General features: G+C 42.4%; 1 protein-coding gene across 1 annotated transcript in view; it reads left to right on the forward strand.

Annotated features, from left to right (window-relative positions):
* The window catches only part of MGAT4A (alpha-1,3-mannosyl-glycoprotein 4-beta-N-acetylglucosaminyltransferase A), a 91702-nt gene extending 73788 nt beyond the window's left edge, over window positions 1-17914 (forward strand). Inside the window, exons 11-15 of the mRNA XM_056862091.1 lie at window positions 1519-1712; window positions 13012-13090; window positions 15151-15217; window positions 15978-16090; window positions 17348-17914. Coding sequence (XP_056718069.1) covers window positions 1519-1712; window positions 13012-13090; window positions 15151-15217; window positions 15978-16090; window positions 17348-17374 — 480 coding nt within the window. The 3' untranslated portion in view covers window positions 17375-17914. The remainder of the gene's footprint in view (window positions 1-1518; window positions 1713-13011; window positions 13091-15150; window positions 15218-15977; window positions 16091-17347) is intronic.
* Window positions 17915-22736: the final 4822 nt, after the last annotated feature.

The raw sequence follows: 22736 nt of genomic DNA on the forward strand, positions 1-22736 counted from the left end.
TACAATGAAGCCAGATGTGGGAGCAGTGGACTTTCTAACTGAGAAGACGGCTGAAGAACAGAAAAATCCTATAAAGGAACTGGAAAGCCATGATAAGCAACCAGAGGCTTCATACTTTCAAGAAGAAACTGCAATAGATCAGCTGGCTACAATGGATCTGAATGTGAGAGACTTTGATTTCTGTCTTTGCAATCTGCCTGAAGAACTCTTTAATGCTGGCTTCGAGGACTTGAAGGGTGGAAAGGCTGGAGTTACTGGGATTTCCCTCTACGACTTTGGGATGGAAGAAATCACAATGCAGATTTACTATAAGAACCCTATGTCTGCAGAGGGAATTAACCAACAATATCCAAGGATGCTCTTCGACGTTTAGTGTTAAAGAGGAAAAGGGGAAGACGCTGGAAATTCCGGACAAAGAGTCTGGTTAAAAGAGTTTAGATTTTTTGAAACAAAAAAGGAACTGGTTAAAAGGTTTAGCTTTGGCGAAAATGGAACAATCTACTATACTAATATATTAGAAAGATAATTTGCAATTATGGGTGATTGGGAGACATGGAGGGTTTACAGAGAAATTGACTTTTAAAGGAGGTAATAAATGTCACCTAGTGTTCTAATCTATTTACTATTAATGAGATTTATTAATTTTTGTGTGTGTTAGTATCAATTAATTTTTTAACGAATATATTCAATGTTTTATCTTTAAAATTGCATGTGATTTAGTTTAATGAATAAAATTAAAAATATTAGGATTGGAATTATCTATACTAAAGAGTGCATAGGCTTATAGATGGATGGAGGAAGATGTAGGGGAAGTCTTTTTTCTTCTTTTTTCTTTTTCTTTTTATATTGGATATACTTTCAACAACAATATAACGTGTTTTGTTTCATGATTGTTAGCATTTGTTGAAATGTATATGTTTACTTGACTTAGAAAAATAATAAAAATTATTTTAACAAAAGGAAAAAAAAGAGGTGTGTTAAGTAAAGTTTTGCTTAGATAACTTAAGCTTAAGTAATGGTTATAAAATAAGCAAACTTGCAGTTAAAGTGCATTAAAACAATGGCTGTCAAAAAACTGTGGTCCAAAATTCATGTGACAATAGATCACCATATCAAGTAAGTTTGAACTGGTGGGTCACCATACCAAAAAGGCTGGGAACCAATGGTTTAGATGGACCAAGGGTGTAAAGCAGCTTCACCTGCATATCTGTGAAGAGTTCCAGTGGTGCAATCCAAGTATGAATTCTTACAGGAAAAGCACTGTAACAAAATTGTGCCCACGTAAAATTGTTTGCTAATAGGCGACAAAATACCTTGATCTTATTTTTTTAAAACTGCTTTTAATCTCAGACCTTTAAGTGTAAATGTTTTGCAAGGGAATATGCAGAAAATTGAAAAAAATAAATGTTGTACCTTCCCCCCCCTTGTAAAAAAAATCTCTCTGATCCACTCATTTAGAAACAATTAAACAAAGTCCATGGCCAATTAAACTGTATTTCTTGTCTTCTGTTCAATTAGGATAAAGATTTCTTGAAACCATTGCTGCATAAAATCCATGTGAATCCACCCGCTGAGGTTTCAACGACTTTAAAGGTCTATCAGGGGCATGCACTTGAAAAGGCCTACATGGGTGAAGACTTCTTCTGGGCTGTCACACCAGTTGCTGGGGACTACATCCTGTTTAAATTTGACAAGCCTGTCAATATAGAAAGGTAAGTCTGTGCAGTTTGAAATGGAGCTTCTTTTGAATACTGTTGTGTAATAAAATTGGGGCAACAGTAAACAAGTGGAAAGCGAGCTCTTTAAAGGATCTAGTACAGTGAGTAAGCTTGGATTCTGTTCTTCTGCTTGCACATAATGGTTCTTCATTGTAAAAACATGTTCTTCCAATGCTGCTTTTCTGCTCATGCAAGATAACTAACATCTGCTCTGGAAGGATAAGCCATATTTGTAAGAGGGATGTTGCTGGCTATACAGAAATTTGATGGTAGCTTAATTTTGGAATGGACAATGATACAATCCTAAGGCTGACCTAGAAAATAATTTTGAGTACAGTGTGTGTGAGAGAAAGAGGCTTCTCAGCTTGAGAATTGTCCATTCCTTTATAGCTTTCTAGGGTAAGTGCTAGCTTTGAAATACATTGTTGGGGCTAGTTTGTGTGCAATTGGCAGCAATGTGATCTCTAATTAAAAAGAATAGGGCTGTAATCCACTCCTTCGCAAATTCATTATGCGCTGCTGTCTAGTTTCAGTCCCATCTGAGGCACTGACCTTCTGCCCTTGCTTAATGAGAGTTGGCAGAGTGGTGCTTGGTCTCTGGTTAGGGAGTCTGTGTTCTTCAGAGCAGAGACCACTCTGGCTGCTGCTAATATGTAGAGACAGTTATTGTCTACCTGTCCTGCCTAAGACAAATCCTCTGGCTTTTTGGTGGGACTTAAAAAGCAAGAGTGTGTTTTTGGAAGACATTTTTTTTAAATTTTTGTTTTTCCATTTATCCCTCCCCAATCTTTCACCTTGATTCCCATGTGCTTTTTACCTTTTTACCAAATTACTTTTGCTTAAACGCATCCCCATGCTTTCCCCCTTCCTAACCCAATCCACCATTCCCTTTGGTGTGTACCTATCACCTTTTATCCTCAAGCTCTGGATCCTTCATTAGCATATACTGCCCCCCCCCAGCATCCAGCTAGTCTCCTATTCCTGTTCCTTCGTTCTCATTGCTGTTTCATTTTGCCATTTGTGTATGGAAATGTACATGCAATCAACAAAATGGTGTGCATGTGCAAGAGGGAGCAAGGGACTTTCTTCCACAGTACTTTGAACCTCTACAAATGAACATCCTGCTACCCTTCTGCACCTTCATAACTGGGGAAAGCACTGACCACCTACTACTTAGGATGTGAATCAGTCAGTGTATGACAGGTTATATAGACTTCAACAGGCAGTTTCTTCAAAGAGGAAGTTTCTATTCTCCATACTACTGAAGACTGATTTGAATTAAACATTCCAAATGGTTGATTATAGGTGGAGGGTGGGCAGAATTTCTTGCATAGGCCTCTCCAGGGTACCATGGATAGAAATGAAGAAATTCCTTGGGAGCTGTTTTCAGGATAGTTAACGCTGACTGGGCATCTATTAAGCAGCTAGAATGAAAACCAGCTAGCATTTGTTACCTGTGGGACAGATACGTATAAGTACGAAGATCAACCAGCTTTGCAGACTACCAAAATGGAATGTTTCCTTTTCAGAAATTGAACTCCTGCAACATCAAGCTGGTCAGACCTTCTGGCAAGCATGGGCTAGATATTAACTGCAGAATGCAATTGTGATTAAGTTCCATTTTTACTGGCTGCATTTGATGTCATGACAAACAGAGGTTTGTCTGTCACATGCATGGACACATGTGGTGGTGGTGATCACATGCTCTTGCTTCTCCCCTCACATGCGGTGCATGATTGAAGCCTTCTTGGTTTGAGAGGCCTTCAGTCAAATGTCATTTAGGTGTGATATCCTAATGCAAGTACTTGGGTCAATTGGAGTTCCTCCCTCCCAAAGACAACTGGAGATGAACCAAGGTTTAGAATCCCAATTTGTATGTGCATATGCAGTATGAACTCCAGTTTTTCCGTATGGTGCATTTGGGCATCATAGCGAAGTGGAGCTTAGTTAAAGGCTCCCCAAACCAGAAAGCTTTAAATTGTGCTCTGGGCGTGAGAAGGAGCCGGAGGAGCACACAAACACAGAAACAGCCTGTGTGTTTGTACCAATCATTGACAACCCTGTGGTTGTTGTGCTATCTGAATACTGCCACAGTCTTCCTAGCCATCTCCTTCATTGCAGCAGGAATGATATAGCACACTATAATATTCAGGATACTAAACATTAAATATGTCCTGTTCTGTATCGGCTAGCTCTACTTAAGTATTTCTGATGTTCTATAACAGTGGGAAACAGACCAAAAATTAGGCATTTTCTCTCTCAGCAAAAAAGGGAAATTATTTCAAAATCGAGTAAGATTGATTTTCTATTCAGTTTGAGCAATTAGATTAAAAACCACAGGCTTCCCATCTCAGCTAACCAGTAATTTGGACATGACCATTACAAACTCAATTTTATAGTTTTTCCTCTCTCTAGGAGATCCAGTTTTTATTTGTTTAACATTGACAATATAATTAGTGCTCTTTAAATGCTGAAAAATGAGCCTGTTTTACAGAGTCTTCTTTCTTGAAAAGTGGGTACAGAATCCAAGGTGCTCCTTTCAGCGGAAAATGGTTGATTTTACAGCATTTTACAAAATTGCTTTCACAATATTAATTTGTATAGCAATCAGTTTTGAGGCAAACATATATTTATGACTAGAACACAAATGATGGGATATGACCAGGCACAAAACTTGTTTCTATGTAAATGTGCATATTACTCTGTAAGGAGTTTGTCACATTGCACCAATAGCTTATTCTCTGGGGGATGGGGGAGGTGAAGAAAGTCCTGTTTCACTGGCAGATTTATCATGAAATCCAAGCCATTTTTAATGTATACGGGTATCTGTGATCCTAGCTTTTATGCCCAGATAGTTCAGTTACCCTTCTCAAATATGAAAGCAAAGCCCACTCTATAGAAGCTATAAGAGGCATTCTTTCATAAGCAAAGATACCACCTAGTGGCATAATATAAAGGTTTCTTCTCATTATTTACCACTGGTGCGCATAAGAGCATTTCTGTATGCATGTTCAGTTTTTCACTTTCCAGTGAAAAGGTATCCCAAATATAAAGTAACATAAATGCATTCATACACAAGCAGTCCCATAAATACAGAGTTCTGTGTTGTTATTTTGGCTTGTGTTGATAAAAGTTATTGCATGGATTTTTGTGTTTTGATTTTGCTTTGGACCAATATGGCTACCTCCAATCAGTATATATTTTCAAAATACTGATTTAGCCCATAAAAAGAGAGGAATTGCTTAACTGGATGAAACAACCGGAGAATAGTCTTTGCTTTGGGGGTTTCTGCTCACCCCACACACTAATATTACCCAATTTAGCTTCCGTGAACTGTTTAACTAGGGCATCATCTACGTCGAATCTCCAGTATTATTAATATAACGCCTTCTGTATTTTCTCTCTGTTCTTAGCCTTTTAAGGGACCTTTGTGTTTCCTGTAACATGTTAGAGATTGGATTAACCACTGCTTTTTATCTTTACCACTGCTTTTTATCTTTACAATTGAAGGCTGTCATTGCCCCTTCTTCCCAGAAGGTCAAAGATGCAAGGTCATACCAGCTCCACTCAGAACCACTGTCTATTGAAATCTGCCTGGCATTTTACACAGGGTGCAGGCAAGAAGCCTTAAGATCATGGCCTGACATGTCTTTTTTCTCTCCCCTCCCCCAGCTTGACAAAGAATTCTGGAGAACTAAAAAACTTGTGAGATGTTGGGTGTTGTTTTAGTTGGTCTTAAGGAAAGGTGTTATATGGCTTTTGTTTTGGAGCAAGTATTTCGACATTATAGACATGTTAAACTGTCAATGTAAAGTGAGTTCACACTGTTACTTGTAGTTACCACTTGATAACCTTAATGTGAGAAACTGCAATCATTGATCATTATTCTTGTACTTCTGGCAGTTATAAAGCAGTGGTCATGCTAGAAGTTGATGGCTGCTTAAACTGAGTGCAAGTCAAGGGGCACCTTAAAGACACAATATTTATCCCATCATAAGATTTTGTGAGTCAGAGCTCTCTTATTTAGATGTGTAGAATTGTAAATCCATCAGACCTGGCTTATTTACACAACAGAAAAGTGGGAGGAGGGATGTTACAAGGACGATTCGAAACAAGATGCAATCCAAAGGGAATTTGGTTACCTCAGCGTGGGTGTGAAATGCTTCCAACTGTTGTTAGATGGTAAAAATGTGAAATCTAGTGCAGCATGAAGTGAGATAAGCAGATACTACGGGAAGTTACAGAAATATAGCTTGAGTAATAATATTTGCAGGAGGTTGGAAATTCTATATCTGTACACTAAACAAACAGGTAAGTCCTTATGCAAAATAGTACACAAACATAAACCTGACATTAAAGATCACAACAATCAGAAACCAGCTGGTGAACATAATGATTTTTCAGTGCAGTCTGTTACTGGGTTGGATCCCATGGATTTGATGCATTAATGGTAGCACCTTCTGCCTGCACAATGTGCTTTTCTCCACGCAAGAAACTCTTTCCCCTATCTGAATAGGCCCTCATTGGCTGTTAATGCATGGCTAGATAGTCTCACACTCCTCTAATGTGGGAGCAAAAAACTGAATGCATGAGAGAGACTTCAGTCGTCGGACAGGCAGTAGAGGGCCTGGCTGCCGGGGAAGGCCATCAGGCAGCTGTTGGCCAGGCCGTTTCCCCCAAGTGTCCGCCGCCACCTCTCTCATCCCTCTGCCTTACCCTGCTCCGACTTCGACTGGCCTGCCTCTCTCTGCCCTCCGCCTTGCCTTCCTGTGCTTCGGCGGTGGCGGCAGCTGCAGCGGCGGCTGGTCCACCTCTCTCTGCCCTCTGCCTTGCCTCTCTGTGCTCTGGTGGCAGCAGCTGCAGTAGCGGCCAGTCCGCCTCAGCCCAATGCCTAGCCTCCTCCTGCTTCGGTGGCGGCTCCTCTCTTGCCGTTTCTCTTGGGGTGGGAGGGGTGTCGGAAGGAAGTGTCAAGCATGGGAGTCAGCCCGTGCGCTTAAACGCACCGGGTAACTCTCAGAGTTGCAGCGATTATTTCTTTTAAGCCGCAACAAGCCACGGATGGGGAAACCTTGGTAAGTTTCAGAGGGAGGGGGGTTGATCCCGTGGGAGGCAGGCGGGCATGCGTTTGCAAAACTCAGATTCTCTTCTCTGAGACTCAGAGGACATCTTATGAGCGGGTGTTTCTCTTCCTATGCTCAGGGAGAGGCAGGATATTAAAACTTTCACTTCCTGTCCTGTGGTTGAAATGCCCCCCGACTTCCAGTTCTAATCCTGCCTCAGAGGGATAAGCATCATCAAAGCAAGCTACTGCTAAGCTTTGAGCTGAGCTACCATTTCAACCTACCCTTTTTCCCTACTAAAACCTAAGGTCTGTCCTTTTGTGTCCTCCTTGTCAAGTCTGTGCCTTGTTGTCCCGCTTGTGCCCCCATCGCCTTCCCGACCCGAGCCTGCTCATTTTTTCCCCTCACGGAGGAAAATGGCGGCAATGGAAGAGCGATCCGGAGACGAACTCCTCTCCGTGGACGAGGCCGTGGACACGGGACTCTTACCCCCCTGCCGGCAAAAAACGACAGAGGCTGGTGGGGGAAAGAGTAAGCGGTGCAACGAGCCTGAGGCGGCCGCCGGGAAATCAAAACGAAGGCAGCCGGCCGAAGATGCGAAGGCGGCCAGGGAAGCCAAAAATGGCGCGAAAAAGGCGCGCGCTGAGGAAACAGCCATCGAACCTCCCCGTTTGTCCCTGCAAGGTGACGAGGGTGAGTGCTCTCAACCAGCCTGTAATGCTGATCCTGCGGGAGACCCTGCTACGGGTGACGGACCCAGAACAGTAAGAACCCCTCTTTCCCAACTTATGGCGGGTGTGGGGAGTGAACAAAGCATGATTACTTTAATGCGAAGGGCCTTCAGGGAAGAGTTTGCACTCCTTGGAGAATCATCCTCTAGGGGGCCAGTGAGCTCCAGAGCCTCTTCTCCCTCTAGAAGCTCAGTAAGATCAGAGCGCTTAATGATTTCTGAGCCTGCAGCACAAGGTCCCAGTACTGCCTGGCCTACTAAAGCAGCCCAAAAGGCTCATCCAGCCAATCCTCCCAGGCAATCCCAAGATGTACAGTCTCAGGGAAATCTTTATTCTGAAGAAGAGAGAGAAGAAGGGGAGTTCTCCTCAGAAGAGGAGCAAGAAGGGGGAACCCAGGGCCAAGACCCCCACCCACGTTTATTCGCAGGGGAGGACTATCAGTCTTTCCTCTGCAAAGTCATGGCAGCCCTCGACCTTCATGAGGATGAGGACACTGAGGCCATCAAGAGTAAGGCAAAATTTAGGGGATCCAAGGAGTTCTTCACTAGACTCCAAACCAAAACAAGATCAGTGACCTTCCCAGAGTATTTTGAGGATCTGGTTAAGGCTGAATGGCAGAAACCCATGTCTAATAAGCAAATTCCAGCCTCCATAAAAAAGCTATATACACTGGAGCTTAGAGCCATGACTCTGCTGCAGGTACCACTGGTAGAGGCACCAGTAACAGACCTCCAATCCTCAGGCCTAATCTCAGAGGATGGGGCAGGCAATATACATGATCCCCTGGATAGGAAAATTGATTATGCAGCCAAGAAGGGACATGAGGCCGCAGCACTGTTTATCCAAGCGTCAGCCACCGCCGCCCTGGTGGCAAGGGCTAGCATAATGTGGATTCGAAAAATCATTGATTTGCTCCCACAGGACAACAAAAGAGTCTTGGACGGTCTCTCACGTCTCTTAAAGGCCTCCAACTTCATGGCCGATGCAACATTGGACTCTATGTCCTTCACCGCTAGATCATTGGCGGCATCCTGGTCAGGTAGGCGAGCCACCTGGATTAGATCTTGGTCGGCAGATTGCGGGTCTAAGTCCATCCTACTGGGGTACCCGTTTGAAGGGGGAAAATTGTTTGGCCCAAAGCTGGACGACATCCTTGTGGAAAACAAGGATAAGAAAAAACCCTTGCCAAAATACCTCAAAAAGGATGGGAAACCATCTTTCTCTCATTCCTTTAGTCCCTTCAGGACATCACACTACATGACACGCCCCAGATCAGATGGGAGGCGAAACTCTTGGAATTCCGGAAGAGGAGCCTTCAGGAGAGGATCCAGATTTGGAAAAGGCCCCCAGTTCAACAACCAAGGGGCAGACAAAGCGAGCAGATTTGCTGACAAGCAGTCCAAACAATGACTCCAATCTGGCACTGGTGGGGGGAAGGTTAAAGTTCTTCGTAAAAACCTGGACCTCCTCAACAGCAGACGCCTGGGTACATCGGCTGATATCCCAAGGCTACACCATCGACTTTCTAAAATTTCCTCTAAATCGTTACTTGGTCTCTCCAGTCTCCCAAAATCCAGACAAGGCCCTCAGAACACAAGGAGCCATTCAACACCTCCTGGACATTCGGGCGATAGAACACGTTCCAGTCTCAGAGTAGTGCACTGGAGTTTACTCCTATTTCTTTACTGTGCCAAAAAGGAACAGAGACTGGAGGGCCATTCTAGATTTAAAATTCCTCAACTGGTTTGTTCGCAAAAAGCACTTTAGGATGGAAATCCTCAGGTGCATAGTAGAGGCGCTGTGACCTCAAGCTTATTTAACATCAATAGACCTCACAGAGGCGTATCTGCACATCATGATACACCCAGCACATCGCAGATTTCTTCGATTCATGCACGGACAGCTACATCTGCAGTTCCGAGCCCTACCCTTCGGCCTTACATCTGCCCCAAGGGTCTTCACCAAAGTCCTAGTCAACATCGTGGTGGTCTTAAGAGAGCAGGGGATCCACATCTTCCCCTATCTCGACGACATTCTGGTGAGCGCCCCCTCGGAACGAACATCGATACTCCACACAGAGACTGTCATTCGAACCCTACAACAACATGGGTTCCTGGTCAACATGTCCAAGAGCCTCCTGTCGCCAACACAATCAATACATCACCTGGGGGCCATAAAGACACAATTCAGAACAAAATGTTCCTACCTCAAGACAAAGTATCCATGTTACAGGCTCTAGCCAGAACCACCATGACTTCGACATCAACCGGACTATTGTCCCTAGTGAGGCTTCAAGGGCTCATTGTAGCGTGCATCAGCGCAGTACCGTGGGCACGATTGCACATGAGGACTCTTCAATGGTTCCTAAAACCATATCAAACCCAGATATCTCAGAAGCGGAACCCTCGCCTTACCTTAACGACGCAAGTCAGAGCCAGCCTGCAAGGTTGGACCAAGAAATCCAACCTAACCAAGGGCCTCTCATACATTCAAGAAGCCACGACTCAGATCTTTACAGATGTGAGCCTACAGGGGTGGGGAGCTACCCTACAAATCACATTGCCCAGGGTCAGTGGACTACAACAGAATCCCATCTGCATATCAACAAATTAAAGTTGAGGGCCATACACAAAGCCCTCCTACAATTCCAGCCTCTGCTGAAGAAACAACACATCCTGATCAGGACGGACAACGTGTCCGCCAAAGCGCATCTGAGCAGGCAAGGAGGGTCTCGAGACGTTCCTCATCTCTCCATGCAGAGTCACTACTCATCCTAAACTGGGCGGAAAAACATCTTTCCTCCATACGGGCAGAACACATCAAGGGCACACTAAATTCACAAGCGGACTGGCTAGGCAGGCAGCAGCTGGACGGAGGGGAGTGGACCCTGAACAAAGAAGTCTTTCAACTCCTATGCGCGAGATTCGACTGTCCAGCGGTCGACCTCTTTGCCTCAGCCGAGAACCGACAACTAAGCAGGTTCTTCACAAGGTTCGTGCACCCAGAGGCAGAAGGGGTGGATGCATTGGAGACACCATAGCCTTGGGAGATGCTGTATGCCTTCCCACCCCTTCCGTTAATCCCCAGAGTAATCAGGAAGATTCGGAGGGAAAAGGCGTACGTCATCCTAATCGCCCCCTACTGGCCTCGAAGACTGTGGTTTCCCGCGCTGAGGGAGCTATCCACTCAAGACCCGTGGGAGCTGCCGAAAACCAGGGACCTTCTACATCAGGGGACCCATCCTGCATCCGGACCCAGTGTGGTTAAAACTGACCGCCTGGGCCTTCAAAGGCAGAGGATGCTGAACTTAGGTTATTCTGCTGAAGTAGTATCCACCATGTTGGAAGCCAGAAAGTTATCAACAATGCTCATCTACAGCTTTACCTGGAAGGCTTTTGTCCGTTGGTGCGGTAGAAAACACCTAGATCCTCTTAATATCTCTACGGCTAACCTTCTCAATTTCTTACAGGGTGGCCTACTACTTAACCTGAGGTCCGCCACCCTTCGCAGGCAGGTGGCGGCTATAGCTACCGTGGTCACCCACCTGGATGAATATCCTACCACGTGGCATCCTCATGTAATCACCTTCCTGAAGGGAGTTTCATACTTAACTCCTCCGACAGTTCACAGGTTCCCCACCTGGAGATTGAACGTTGTGCTCAATGCACTGACGAAACCACCGTTCGAACCCCTAAGAGAGGTGTTGCTTTCATTCCTGCGTATGAAGGTCATTGCCCTAGTTGCGATTACATCAGCAAGAAGGGTGTCGGAGTTAGGTGCCCTTTCATCTAGAGACAGTCTCTGCATATTCCATGCAGACAAAGTCATCCTTCGCCCCGATCCAACCTTTATCCCCAAAGCAAACTCAACTTTTCACAAACAGCAAGAGTTGATTCTACCATCATTCTGTCCACACCCGGGACATCCCAGAGAGAAAAACTGGCACACCTTGGACGTAAGGAGAGCTCTCAAAATCTAACTAAAATGAACCAAGCCATTCAGGAGGGCGGAGGCCCTTTTCATATCGATCAATCCACCAAATAAGGGACTCAGAATGACACCTTCAACGATCAGCAAATGCATTAAACAATGTATACAGTTATGTTACCGTCACTCCAATATCCCCTGCCCACAGGGGATCACCGCGCACTCAGTCCGCAGTGCGGCGACCTCGGCGGCCTTTGATAAACACGCCTCGGTAGAAGAGATCTGCAGAGCGGCAACTTGGGCAAGCCCCTCCACCTTTGTTAGGCACTACGTCAACGCCTATGCCTCCGCTGATGCGTCCTTTGGGAGAAGAGTTTTACAGCAGGTGATGGAGGATAACTAATCCCACCCAGAAGTTACAGCTCTTGAAAATCCCGCTCATAAGATGTCCTCTGAGTCTCAGAGAAGAGATCGGAGCTTTGGCTTACCTGTGAGAGCTCCTTCTTCTCTGAGTGAAGAGGACATCTTGCCCACCCAGGGTGAAGATCAGCACATACTAAGCACACCACTGCTGAACACCAAGATACAAGCACGTATTTGCCACCATTCACTCTATCCCAAGTGTGCTTTCCCAAGTTCTAACACCTTGATTGTTGTCAAGTTAGTTATGGCTACACAGTTGTTTACATTTGTTGCTGCATGTTTTTTTCATGTTGTTTAAAATTATTACTGTTATATGTTATATGTGCTTTCTGCCTAATTTCTGCTTTGGAAGTCCTCGAACTGGAAGTCGGGGGCGTTTCAACCACAGGACAGGAAGTGCAAGTTTTAAGATCCTGCCTATCCCTGAGCATAGGAAGAGAAACACCCGCTCATAAGATGTCCTCTTCATTCAGAGAAGAAGGAGCCCTCACAGGTAAGCCAAGGCTCCATTTGCTACATTTGGAGGATACTCGCAAGACAAAAATGGCCATGCGTTAATGGCCATTGTGTGTGGATTTTTTGATCTGCACTCTAGGGCCATTGTTCAAAATTAGATCAGTTAGATTCTGTTATGATCACTTTGACAGCTGTATGCAAGAACATTTACTGTTTTAATGGGTTTGATACAATGAACTGCAAAGTGATTCATGGAAATATCTCTTCTCCTTTCTTCCTTATTCCCGGTATCCTTATGGAAAGCTGCTCTTGTGGATGAGGGGACCCTCTGGGAGAGAGTGGGATGCCACATGGGAGGGCTTCAAGGGGCAGAAGTAGCCACTTCCCCCTTTTGCCTGACCTCTTGACAAATGGGAGGTGATGCTTTCTACTGATTTCCCATTCCTGCTTCAGCCCCCTGCCCCAGTGTCATATCCTACTCTGTTCTTAAGAGGCTGACCTGGGAGCGGGGGAGGTACAAAGTCCTGTGGGGGGAGCCATTCATCAACTTGATCCATTCATAGTTCACCCAGCCTGTTTGCATGTTTTACTGTTAAAATCTCAAATGTCTTTGAATATCTTTCAGTTCTTCCCCCAAACCCCCTAATTTCTCAATTGTGACAGATGTGCATATATTATGTATTTTTGTATTTCTAGATACCTGTTCCACAGTGGTAACCCAGAACATCCAGGGGATATATTAGTTAATACATCAGTAGAAGTTTTGCCTTTCAAGGTATGGTTGCAGAGAAGTATGTTATAATCCTCATCAGAGTAACATGAACGTTCATGACATTTTTACTGTTGTATGAGAATATGGCTGCTTATTTTCCTGGAATGATAACCTACTAATACTATTTTTAAAAGTTATGGTTCAAAATAAGAAATTTTATTTCCAGAAATCGAGAGCTCCTGATCCAAACTAAGCTTGGGGAAAGTTGCTGATAATCAGAAGAGGTGTATAACAGCTTGTTCAGAAGTTCCCACCATCTCTTTACTCCCCATGTAACTCCTAACACCCCCACTCCATGGTTAAGTGATGCCAAATTTACATAACTAAAGGATACGTACTAAAGTTGTGGCATTTGGTTTCTTGACACACAATGTTGTTTGTATTTGTGCAAGGAACCCACAACCCTAATTATAAATCGGACCTCTATTTTTCTGAGTTGTGTGTTTGGACCTTGGCTGTCTGTCCTGCTTTGCAAAACTGCAGTGCCTTTACCTCAAAGTTGCTTATTGTTGCTTGGTCCTTGGAGCCAGATGCTTCCTTCTTGGTGTTTAATTAAATATGTGAAAATATTTTCAAGGTAGTGGTTCCACTTCTGTTGCGCATGGACTTCTAGCTGGACTCTGATGTTATACATTCCTAACAGTTACTGTTGTTTACATAATGCCATCATTGAACATTAGAGTAAACAATTACAAAGAAACTTATGCTTGACAAAGGGTAGTAATGAGGATGGAGATGATAAAAAGTAGAATAAAAGACAGAATGTGTCTTCAGTTGAGAAGCTTAGTGTAAATAAAGGAAGAGAGTGAAACGAAAAGCTGGGTTTAGAAGATGATGTTGAAGGAAGTGGGAGAGGTGGCATCATGATGGTGTTCTGGGAGAGTGTTTCAGGAATAAAGGGTGGGAAGGGAGAAAGGACAGATTCAATGAAGGGAACAGATCTTCAGGTGTATACTACTTTCTTAGCTTTGCATAGCTTGACCTTGAAATGAAATTACAGTTCATCGTCATGGCTTCTGTGCAGTCCCACATGGGAACTGCGCATGCGCAGGACAGCTGTGGAGAACAGATTGAAGGATCAGTTCTGAACAGAGCGCTCCCCCTCACCTTTGTACGTGTCTAAGCCCTAATGGCTTTTGCTGCCCAAAAGGACATGTGATGGAGGGGTGGGGAGCACTCTCCCCTCAGTTCTCTTTTTGCCGCCATGGAGGGAGGACATATTTGTAGTTTTGAGCGTTCCTTTTTACTTCGGTCGTCTCTCTGAGGTGATTTTTTCCCTCTGAGGTGATTTTTTGCCCTGAACCAGGGCAGAATACAAAACAGTTGCCGTGCGCTCAATTTCTGAGCAATGTACAGAGTAGTACCAATCTTCTTCTTGCTTCAAATTCATATCCTATAAGTGAGCACAAACACTTTCTGAGGCAGTTCAGAACAGTGCCCTTAGCCATGACCCCAAAGAAAACACTGTCCCCCCTGCCACTTTACATATGCAGAATCTGCAAAATAAATCTTATAAGTATCTTTTAATAGACCCATCTGAGAACACTTAAGGGTCTAATTAGGTCCCACATCTGTCTGGGAATTCTGTGCTTCCCAGGCCTGTGGGGCCCTGTTTTGGATTAGGACTGTACTGCACAAAGAAAGGGAGTTTCAGTCTTCTCCCCCCACCCATGTCATTTTCCTGACTTGAAATTATCCCAGGACACAGCTGCTATTTGCCTTATTGGAGAAATTTAACATCTACTGATGGACTACATGTTAAGTTTTCAAAGCAGGCAAATAGCAGCTTGTTGGGACCATTTCAGGTCTGGAAAACTGAACTGGGTTGTGAGGTTGAGACCCCCTCTTCTCTCGTGCTATGGTCCTGATCTGAATTGTGTCTGTGCACACCTGGGAAGCCTGGAACTCCCAGACCATATCTGTTGACTGGAGCCAGGGACCTAAGAAAATGTGTCATGTCATTAGGCTCATAAACATCCAAATACTGCAGAAAGTGGGTTTCCTTGTTTGTATCTTACTACCTTGTGTAGATTGGTCATTACATTGTACATCTTGTTTTTCAGAGTGAAGATTTGGTATTAAGCAAAGAAACCAAAGAGAAACAATTAGAAGATGGGTATTTCAGAATAGGTAATGCTGGTACATTTTAAAGAAATAACTATGGCAGTTCAGTCTTCTGGTCAGTCCTATTAGCTGCTGTTTTGTTAGTGGCCCATGGAAGTGCAGGCAAGAGGAACCAGAGCCAGTCACAGATCAGATGGTAGTGCAACAGTTGTCTTACTGGAGAGAAAAGTGCTATATGGCACCCTAACAACTTTACAGGCTGATTAAAATTCCAGACTTCTCTAAATAATGTGGTGTTAAAAGCAGAAGAAAAAAAAACCCATCAAAAGCATCTTTCAACTCTAGGTACCTGACTCTAGGTGTCCTTGTTGCAAGGTATTTTTTAATGAATACAATTATGTTGTTTTTCGTAGTTGGAATTGAGAATATATCAGTCTTTAATAAATAAACCTCCCCCTTTCTGGCAGTTCTTGACACCTTTGATATATTATTTGAAAGTAATGCGTTTAGGACTTGTGTGAAAGTTACTTTATTTGCCATATCAGCTTTTTACACTATTTGTTTTATTCCACTTGATATATACAAGAGTTTAGTTTGTTAAATAGCAGATTTGTGTTGGCTTAATGTGTACTACAGAGATCTGTTGTCCCTGCAGATGTGCTGATATACAAAGCAAGCACATATATTGACTTTGAACTGGTTGCAGCATGGTTTAAACAAGACTCTGAGCTCCTGTAGAGTTACACAGGGAAGCTCACTGAGATTTGTCAGTAACTGCACTTCCGTTTTCTTATGCCTGGTTAGAATATATTTGTTTGTTTTTAAGGCAAATTTGAAAATGGTATAGCAGAAGGAACAGTTGATCCCAGTCTAAATCCTATTGCAGCTGTCCGACTTGTGGTAATACAGAATTCTTCTGTCTGGGCAATTCTAAATGAGGTAAGATTTAAACAGAAAACCCTTCTCTAATTAGGACTACTGAGCTTACAGATATTTCTGTTTTAAGTACCAGAAATATGGTGAGACATCCTATGGCCCTTATTGGATTAGGGGCTCTCTCTCTCTCTCTCTCTCTGTGTGTGTGTGTGTGTGTGTGAAGTGCCGCCCTATGAACCAGTGTCCTCCAAAACATCCTAACTTTAACAGTCTTGCTGAGGTCTTGCAAATTGAGGGCCGTGGCTTTGGGTTGGATCCAGTGGAGGATTTCCATGGGCAGAATGGGGAGGTGGATTTTGCCCACTTCTTTCTCATATTTTTCCTGGGGGTGGGAGGGCTTGCCTGTTCCCCCAGAAACAGGATCTGGGGAAGCAATTTTGAACTGCAGTAGAAAGGGGGAGGCAAGAAAGTCATTCTGGTCGATCCAAGACATATGTATGCAGAAGATATCAGGTACAAACTGCTGCATCTCCAACTAACGCTTCTCAGGGAACAGACATCTGGGAAAACCTCTGCCTGAGTCTTTGGAAGGGTGCAGCCAGAGTATGCAGTACTTTCCAAGGTGGACCAGCTTTCTTGGAATAAGGCAGTTTTGTATTTCCTGTTATGATTTTCTTAGTGCATATTGGCTGTGCAGGCACATAGGTTATTTTTTTTAATTTATTTTGAGTCCATGTATGTGGCTTCAAGTTGCAGTTGCCATGCATATCACATGAATGCTGTTTCCATGTGAAAAACACAGCAAGTTTTTGCATGCTGCTTGTGTGCTTAAAATTGCATTGCTAGATTCTGTGCTATGATGTCCCAATGCTATGTTAACTCAGAATATTCTCATGCTGTTTGGAGGTTGGTTGAGAATAACTAACAGTGAAATCCTATACAGATTTTCTCCAGTCTAAGCCTGTTGAAATCAGTGGGTTTAGACTGCAGTAACTGTATCACATTGCAATCTCTATTTATCTACTTTATCAATCTGTATGAAAAGCCACAGGCTAGATTAATTCAGAATGTTTCACTTTTGATTTATGGTACACATAATCTCTTTGTATACAGCATTTTTGTTTTAAAGAACATGCGGTAAATGGCTGGCCAAAAGTCACAATGACTGGTTCTCGAAAGGGCATGTCGAATGTTACAGAAAAGATGCAGCTGACCCAGTGAAAAAAATCACAATGAACCATCTTTTGCTGATGTGGGTGGAGAGTCCCTGTCAACACAGGCTATGTTTTTAATTAGCCACTTTTCAATTCTTCATTGCAGGTTCATATTAAAAAGCTCCCCAATTGATCAGTCAAGAGGAAAGAAGAAGAAGAAGAAAGATTGGTCTTTTTGTAAACTTTTCTATTAAATCTTCAAATCACAGAGTGAAGACACTGCTCGTGCACCTTATTTCCAACTCTTCTGTCTCACTGAAACTCTACCTCCTGTGAAGTCTACTGTAGATGGAAAGACTAACCCAATAAGGGTTAATTACAGTCTTAAAACTGATACTGTTCTGGTTGTATTTATCTAGATTCGCAATTTCCTCCATCTGAACATGACTTTGCTGCATAAGGATCATATTAATCTCTTGAACCTATCAGTGGTGATAGGATATGCTACGTAAAAGTTGTACATATTGTTACATTCCTTGAAGATGAAAAACTGTTGTTAAAATACATTTAGTGAAGGGGGTACTTTTTGGAGGTTCATTTATTTTGCTAAATGCAAACCCTCTTTTATAGATTATCAGGGATATATATTCAAAAGCATTAGGGATATTTAATTTATTAAAATGATTTGAAAAGTACATATTTTTATGCAGGAAATAACTTGATGCCGTTTTTTAAAAAAACAAATCACCATACTTCTTTGAGTTAATGCTACATTTTGCTTTGATAAATAAAGCAACCATATTTTGTAATATACTGCCATGGTTAGGAAAGCTAAACTGAGTTTGCAAAGGAAGCACTTTTTGTACCATTCCATGGGCCAAATCTACTGGGAAACGTCTCTTGCATGAGCCCTGTTAAAATTAAAGGGCTTGTACAGGAGCTCTTCCCTGTGGGTTATGCCCAGAGTCTAGGTAATGTTGTTCAAAAGCAAAACCATGACATGCTATGATTTTGAAGAACATTTCCCATGTTCATAATCCACAACATGTAATCCTAGAAAGCATGTTGAGGAAATTTTGTACTATTAGGGGGTGTTACATCCGTGGTGACTTGAGGTGTGATTCATCTCCTCTTAAAGGGAAATTTTGATAATAGGCTATTCCTTTTTAACCTTTGTAGAGTCTTCAGAAGACACCCAAGTTATTCCTTAAGATAGAAGAGCATTCTGATGTGTCTGCATTTTTTTAAAAAAATTGTTTTTGCATCTCCTTTTATATGGACTCTGTTCAGTCTTTTGGAATGACTCCGATTACCATTTTATTAGTATTAATAATAGAGATACACAGTAACCTCAGCTGAGCTTTTAAAATGTGACTTTGTCAGAGTATTTAATTCGTTGTTGTCGTGGCTTCCTTTTTCCTTGCGAGGGCACAGCTGCCGCTCAAAGCATTGCACTCCCGCTGACTGAAGTGAGATCTAAATGCTTGTTGTCTTTTGTACTTCAAGGACGAAAATCAGAGATGCTTGCCTGGTCAGTAGCCTTGAAGAGAGGCCGTTCAAGCACTTTGTGCTCTGCAGCACAGTAACATGCAATAGTATATTATAACAAAAAATTTCCCCTTAGTTACACCCCAGCCAAGATATGAGAAGCTGAGCTTTTACCTCAACTGCACATCTGGTACTCATACAGGTAAACAAAGTTTACTTAAATGGTATAGCTTGTGTCGTGAGCTAATTCTTAGATACTTCTGTGTCTTGGATGTAAGCTTTTGCCAAAAACTGTTGTCTTGCCTTCTTTCGAGAATGCGATGTATTATATCAATGCCATTGGGTCGTCTGCTTGTTTTATTTTTTTGAGTTTGTTGTAAGCCTGCTGTTTTTCTTTTTAAAAAATCCACCATCATGTGATATTTTTAGCAACTTACGAGAATGTTTTCACACAGAGAGAATATGACTGCATTTTTGTTACGTCTGTTCTACATTTATGAAACCGTTATGCTTAAATTCTGTGGTTCCTTCTTATTTGGATAGGAATATACACACGTGTATGCTAGTGTACCCTAGTGGTTAAGACACTGAGTTTTTAACTAGGAAGTCCCAGGTTCAAATCTCTTCCCTGCCATGAGACAACTGAGTGGCCTTAGGCAAGCCATCATCTCTGTCTTAGTCCTCCATCAGCAATAGAGGAATGATGATAATACTGACCTACTTTACAGGGTTGTTGTAATGATTACTAAGATAATGTATGTGAAGTGCTTTGAACACCCAAATATTATAGTTTTTCACTAAATGTGCCAGATTAGCATACACTGAACAGCGGAGGAAGACATAATTACAGATTTAGGAATGTTTGGGAATAACTGACTTTAGTATCAAGACATCCAAATGCAAGGAACTGGCATATTGCAGGTTGTTTCCTCCCTACAAGTAGTAGTTCTAAACCAACCCCAGTTTGCCCAGCTGTTTGCATTTGGATGTTAGTGAATAGGAGCTAAGCTGTAAGCGTTCAGTTGTGCTCTGTATCCAAAGAAGGGGAGCAAAGCACACAAGTACAGCAACAAGCTGTTTCCTGCCAATCACAGACTGACCTTCATCATGATGTCTGAAGACCTGGAGAGGGGGAAAATGGTTCTTAAAAGTTTTTCTAAGCTACTTTGGTGGTATGCCTTAAGGATTGTTTTGGTTTTATCTTGATGTGAACAAGCTGTACAGCTGAACAAGCAGCCCTGGCAGGAGGCAAAACTGCTGGGTCCTAAGAGTGGATTAGAACCTGAGACCACACGTTAACAGTCCTGCTCTCCACTCCTAATTTTAATAGGGGCTGTGGGAACTGGTCAGTATTTTGGTGCTGTGAGTTCTAAGTTGATCTGATGTTCTGCTGCTCTGTTGTTTAGACTTGAATTGACACTTCTCTTGCCAAGTCTCAGAGACATGATAGATCTCTCCCCTTTTTGAATACACGACCTTTCGCCCCTTGGTTTGCTAGCCAGTTGATCAAATGGAGTCAATGTGGCTTCCTTTCTAACGTCTCAGCTTAAAGTTGTAGTGACAAAATTGTTCCTCCCACCCAAAACACTTCCAGTTTATACTCCATTTGACAAAGATCATAGAATGAAGTCTTCTGTATTGCATACTTGCAAATAAGAAACATGCGCTACATGGGGAGGGGCCGTGGCTCAGTGGTAGAGCTTCTGCTTGGCATGCAGAAGGTCCCTGGTTCAATCCCTGGCATCTCCAGTTAAAGGGACTAGGCAAGTAGGTGTTGTGAAAGCCCCCTGTCTGAGACCCCGGAGAGCTGCTGCCGGTCTGAGTAGATAATACTGACTTTGATGGACCAAGGGTCTGATTCAGTAGAAGGCAGCTTCATGTGTTCAATGGAGTTGTAATTAGCTGTTGTCCACATTATAGATTTAGCAAGGATTGTGGGGTAGGCTTAGATCAGGCGCTGACACCTGAACTGAACAGCCCCTACTGGCAAGCTGGCAAGATGTCTGGATTGATCAGTCAGTAGAACAACATGAAATTTAAGTCCCATGCTAAACATCCATATTTTTCTTGGCTGGGACAATGACCAGTGTCTGTGTATGAGCCCCCCTTCCTGCCTTGGTATTAGTTGTCTTCATTGAGAATAATTGGTTTGGCTGCATTCTGAATGTATATTTGTTAACTATTTACTGATGTACTAAAGAATTGTTTTTAAGGATTAATGATGAAGGTAATTTTTCAGACTGAGTTTTTCTGCAGTTATAGCTCAGGAAAGGGAAAGCTTTAGCTTATGAAAATGTGGGACTTCTGGAAGATTTTTTGTTAAAGGTAAATAAAATATACTTCAAGCATAGTTTGGCTGAATGGAACATATTTCCTCAAATGCAGTAATTTTAGTCAACAAGCACAGGGATGTGAATGTGTGTGTGTATTGACCTAGTCCTTGGCTTACATGAAAGTTAGATCTGGCCTGCTTAGCAAAGCCTGAATTTGTTATACAAAACTGTCAACTCTTACTTCCCCCTTCTGATCTATGACAATTTGGTAAAATTGTGGTGCATTAAGGAATCCCTAGACAGTTCAAATGCTTTGAGTAGATGATATATAAGTGCAGTTTAACTGCAGGCTCAAATAGTCACACTGGTTTGTCACTGAGTATTTAAAATACATGAAAATGTGTTCTTTTTGAAGGGGGCAAATGTAAATTTTTAATTACTAATTAATTCAGTGTTGGCTGGGTCATCCTTGGTGCTAAAGTTACAAGTTAGAAGGAGGGTCTTCTGTATCCCCTCCCACACTTCTCTTCCCAGCAAGTGTTAATCCATGAATTGCTTGTAGGCCAGGCAGGTGTACAAGGCTGCATATAAAGCCAAGTTTAAACAGGCCTCCCATTCAGTCACCCCCTTTCCCTGAAAGAGCAAACAATGTGCTTTACTTGAACTATGGTGTATGGCTGTTTGCTAAGGTTTGAATATACTATTCTGAATGTTTTTAAGCCTTAACAGTGGCCAACAGAGTGAGATGATTACCAGCAGGTTTGATAGCTTCTGCTTACAGATTTTTCTTTAGTAACTGCGTTACTATAATAAAATAATGTTCTCCTTAAAAAGATGCTCTTCCTTTTTCATTCTGACTGCTTCATGGTTGCCCACTTTGTACCTGTTTTTGTGGAATCTTCAAGTTTGTTCCTGGAATCATCTTTTCCTAGGACATTACACATACTTCCATTAAGCAATTCTAGATTTACTTGCTGTAATACTTTTTTTTAAAGAGCTAGAGATTTTTTTTAACTTTGCTGCTATATTTGAAAACCTAATTGGGTCATGTTAACTGTGCCTTTCATCAATGTTCTATGTGCCACAGCTGCCCATGTAATATCTCAAATAAATATTTTAAAAAAACTGCAGCTTGTTTTTAGTCTGTCCTTCTGCACAAAATTTTCATTGAGCAACAAAATACTTAACCTTCCAGCTCACTAGTGCCCTGACACACAGCTGCTGCAGAAAAGTATGTACTTGATTTGGTTAAAGAATAGAACTACAAGTACTGAAACCGATAAATCTCTTTTCTTTCAGAATTAGCATTTCACTTTACCTCTTCTGAACTCTACCTACCCAAATTACACAGCGCTCAGCTCCTCACACAAATGTATGGTTTTCCTTGAAAATGTGTGATTCATCATTGTAACATATATTTCCATTTATCTCATATACAGGAGGGGAAGAGAGAAGGGTTAGATTTCGCCTACCCCCTCCCCAGCAGAAAAGAAACTATTGAAGTATTTTTTCTCATATTACACTTTTCTGTTAAAGCCATTAGCACACAAGAGTAAGGAAAGGTAGAAGTTGTCTGTTGGTCAGATGCAAGTAGTTATCCAAAACAACTTCAGGACTCAAATCTTAAACTGTGAATGCACTCAATGAAACCAATCTGCTGAGGTAGGCATCAGATATTCAAAGTAACACCCAGCACAGTTTTTAAAAAATCTTTATTACAGAAATGTACAATGTTTTCCATTAGGAAGATACCACAGAAGAATACAGAATTACTATAAATCTGAAGCTGTAAAT

This window comes from Euleptes europaea, chromosome 16 (assembly GCF_029931775.1).
Source record: "Euleptes europaea isolate rEulEur1 chromosome 16, rEulEur1.hap1, whole genome shotgun sequence".
In the NCBI taxonomy this organism is placed as follows: Eukaryota; Metazoa; Chordata; class Lepidosauria; order Squamata; family Sphaerodactylidae; genus Euleptes; species Euleptes europaea.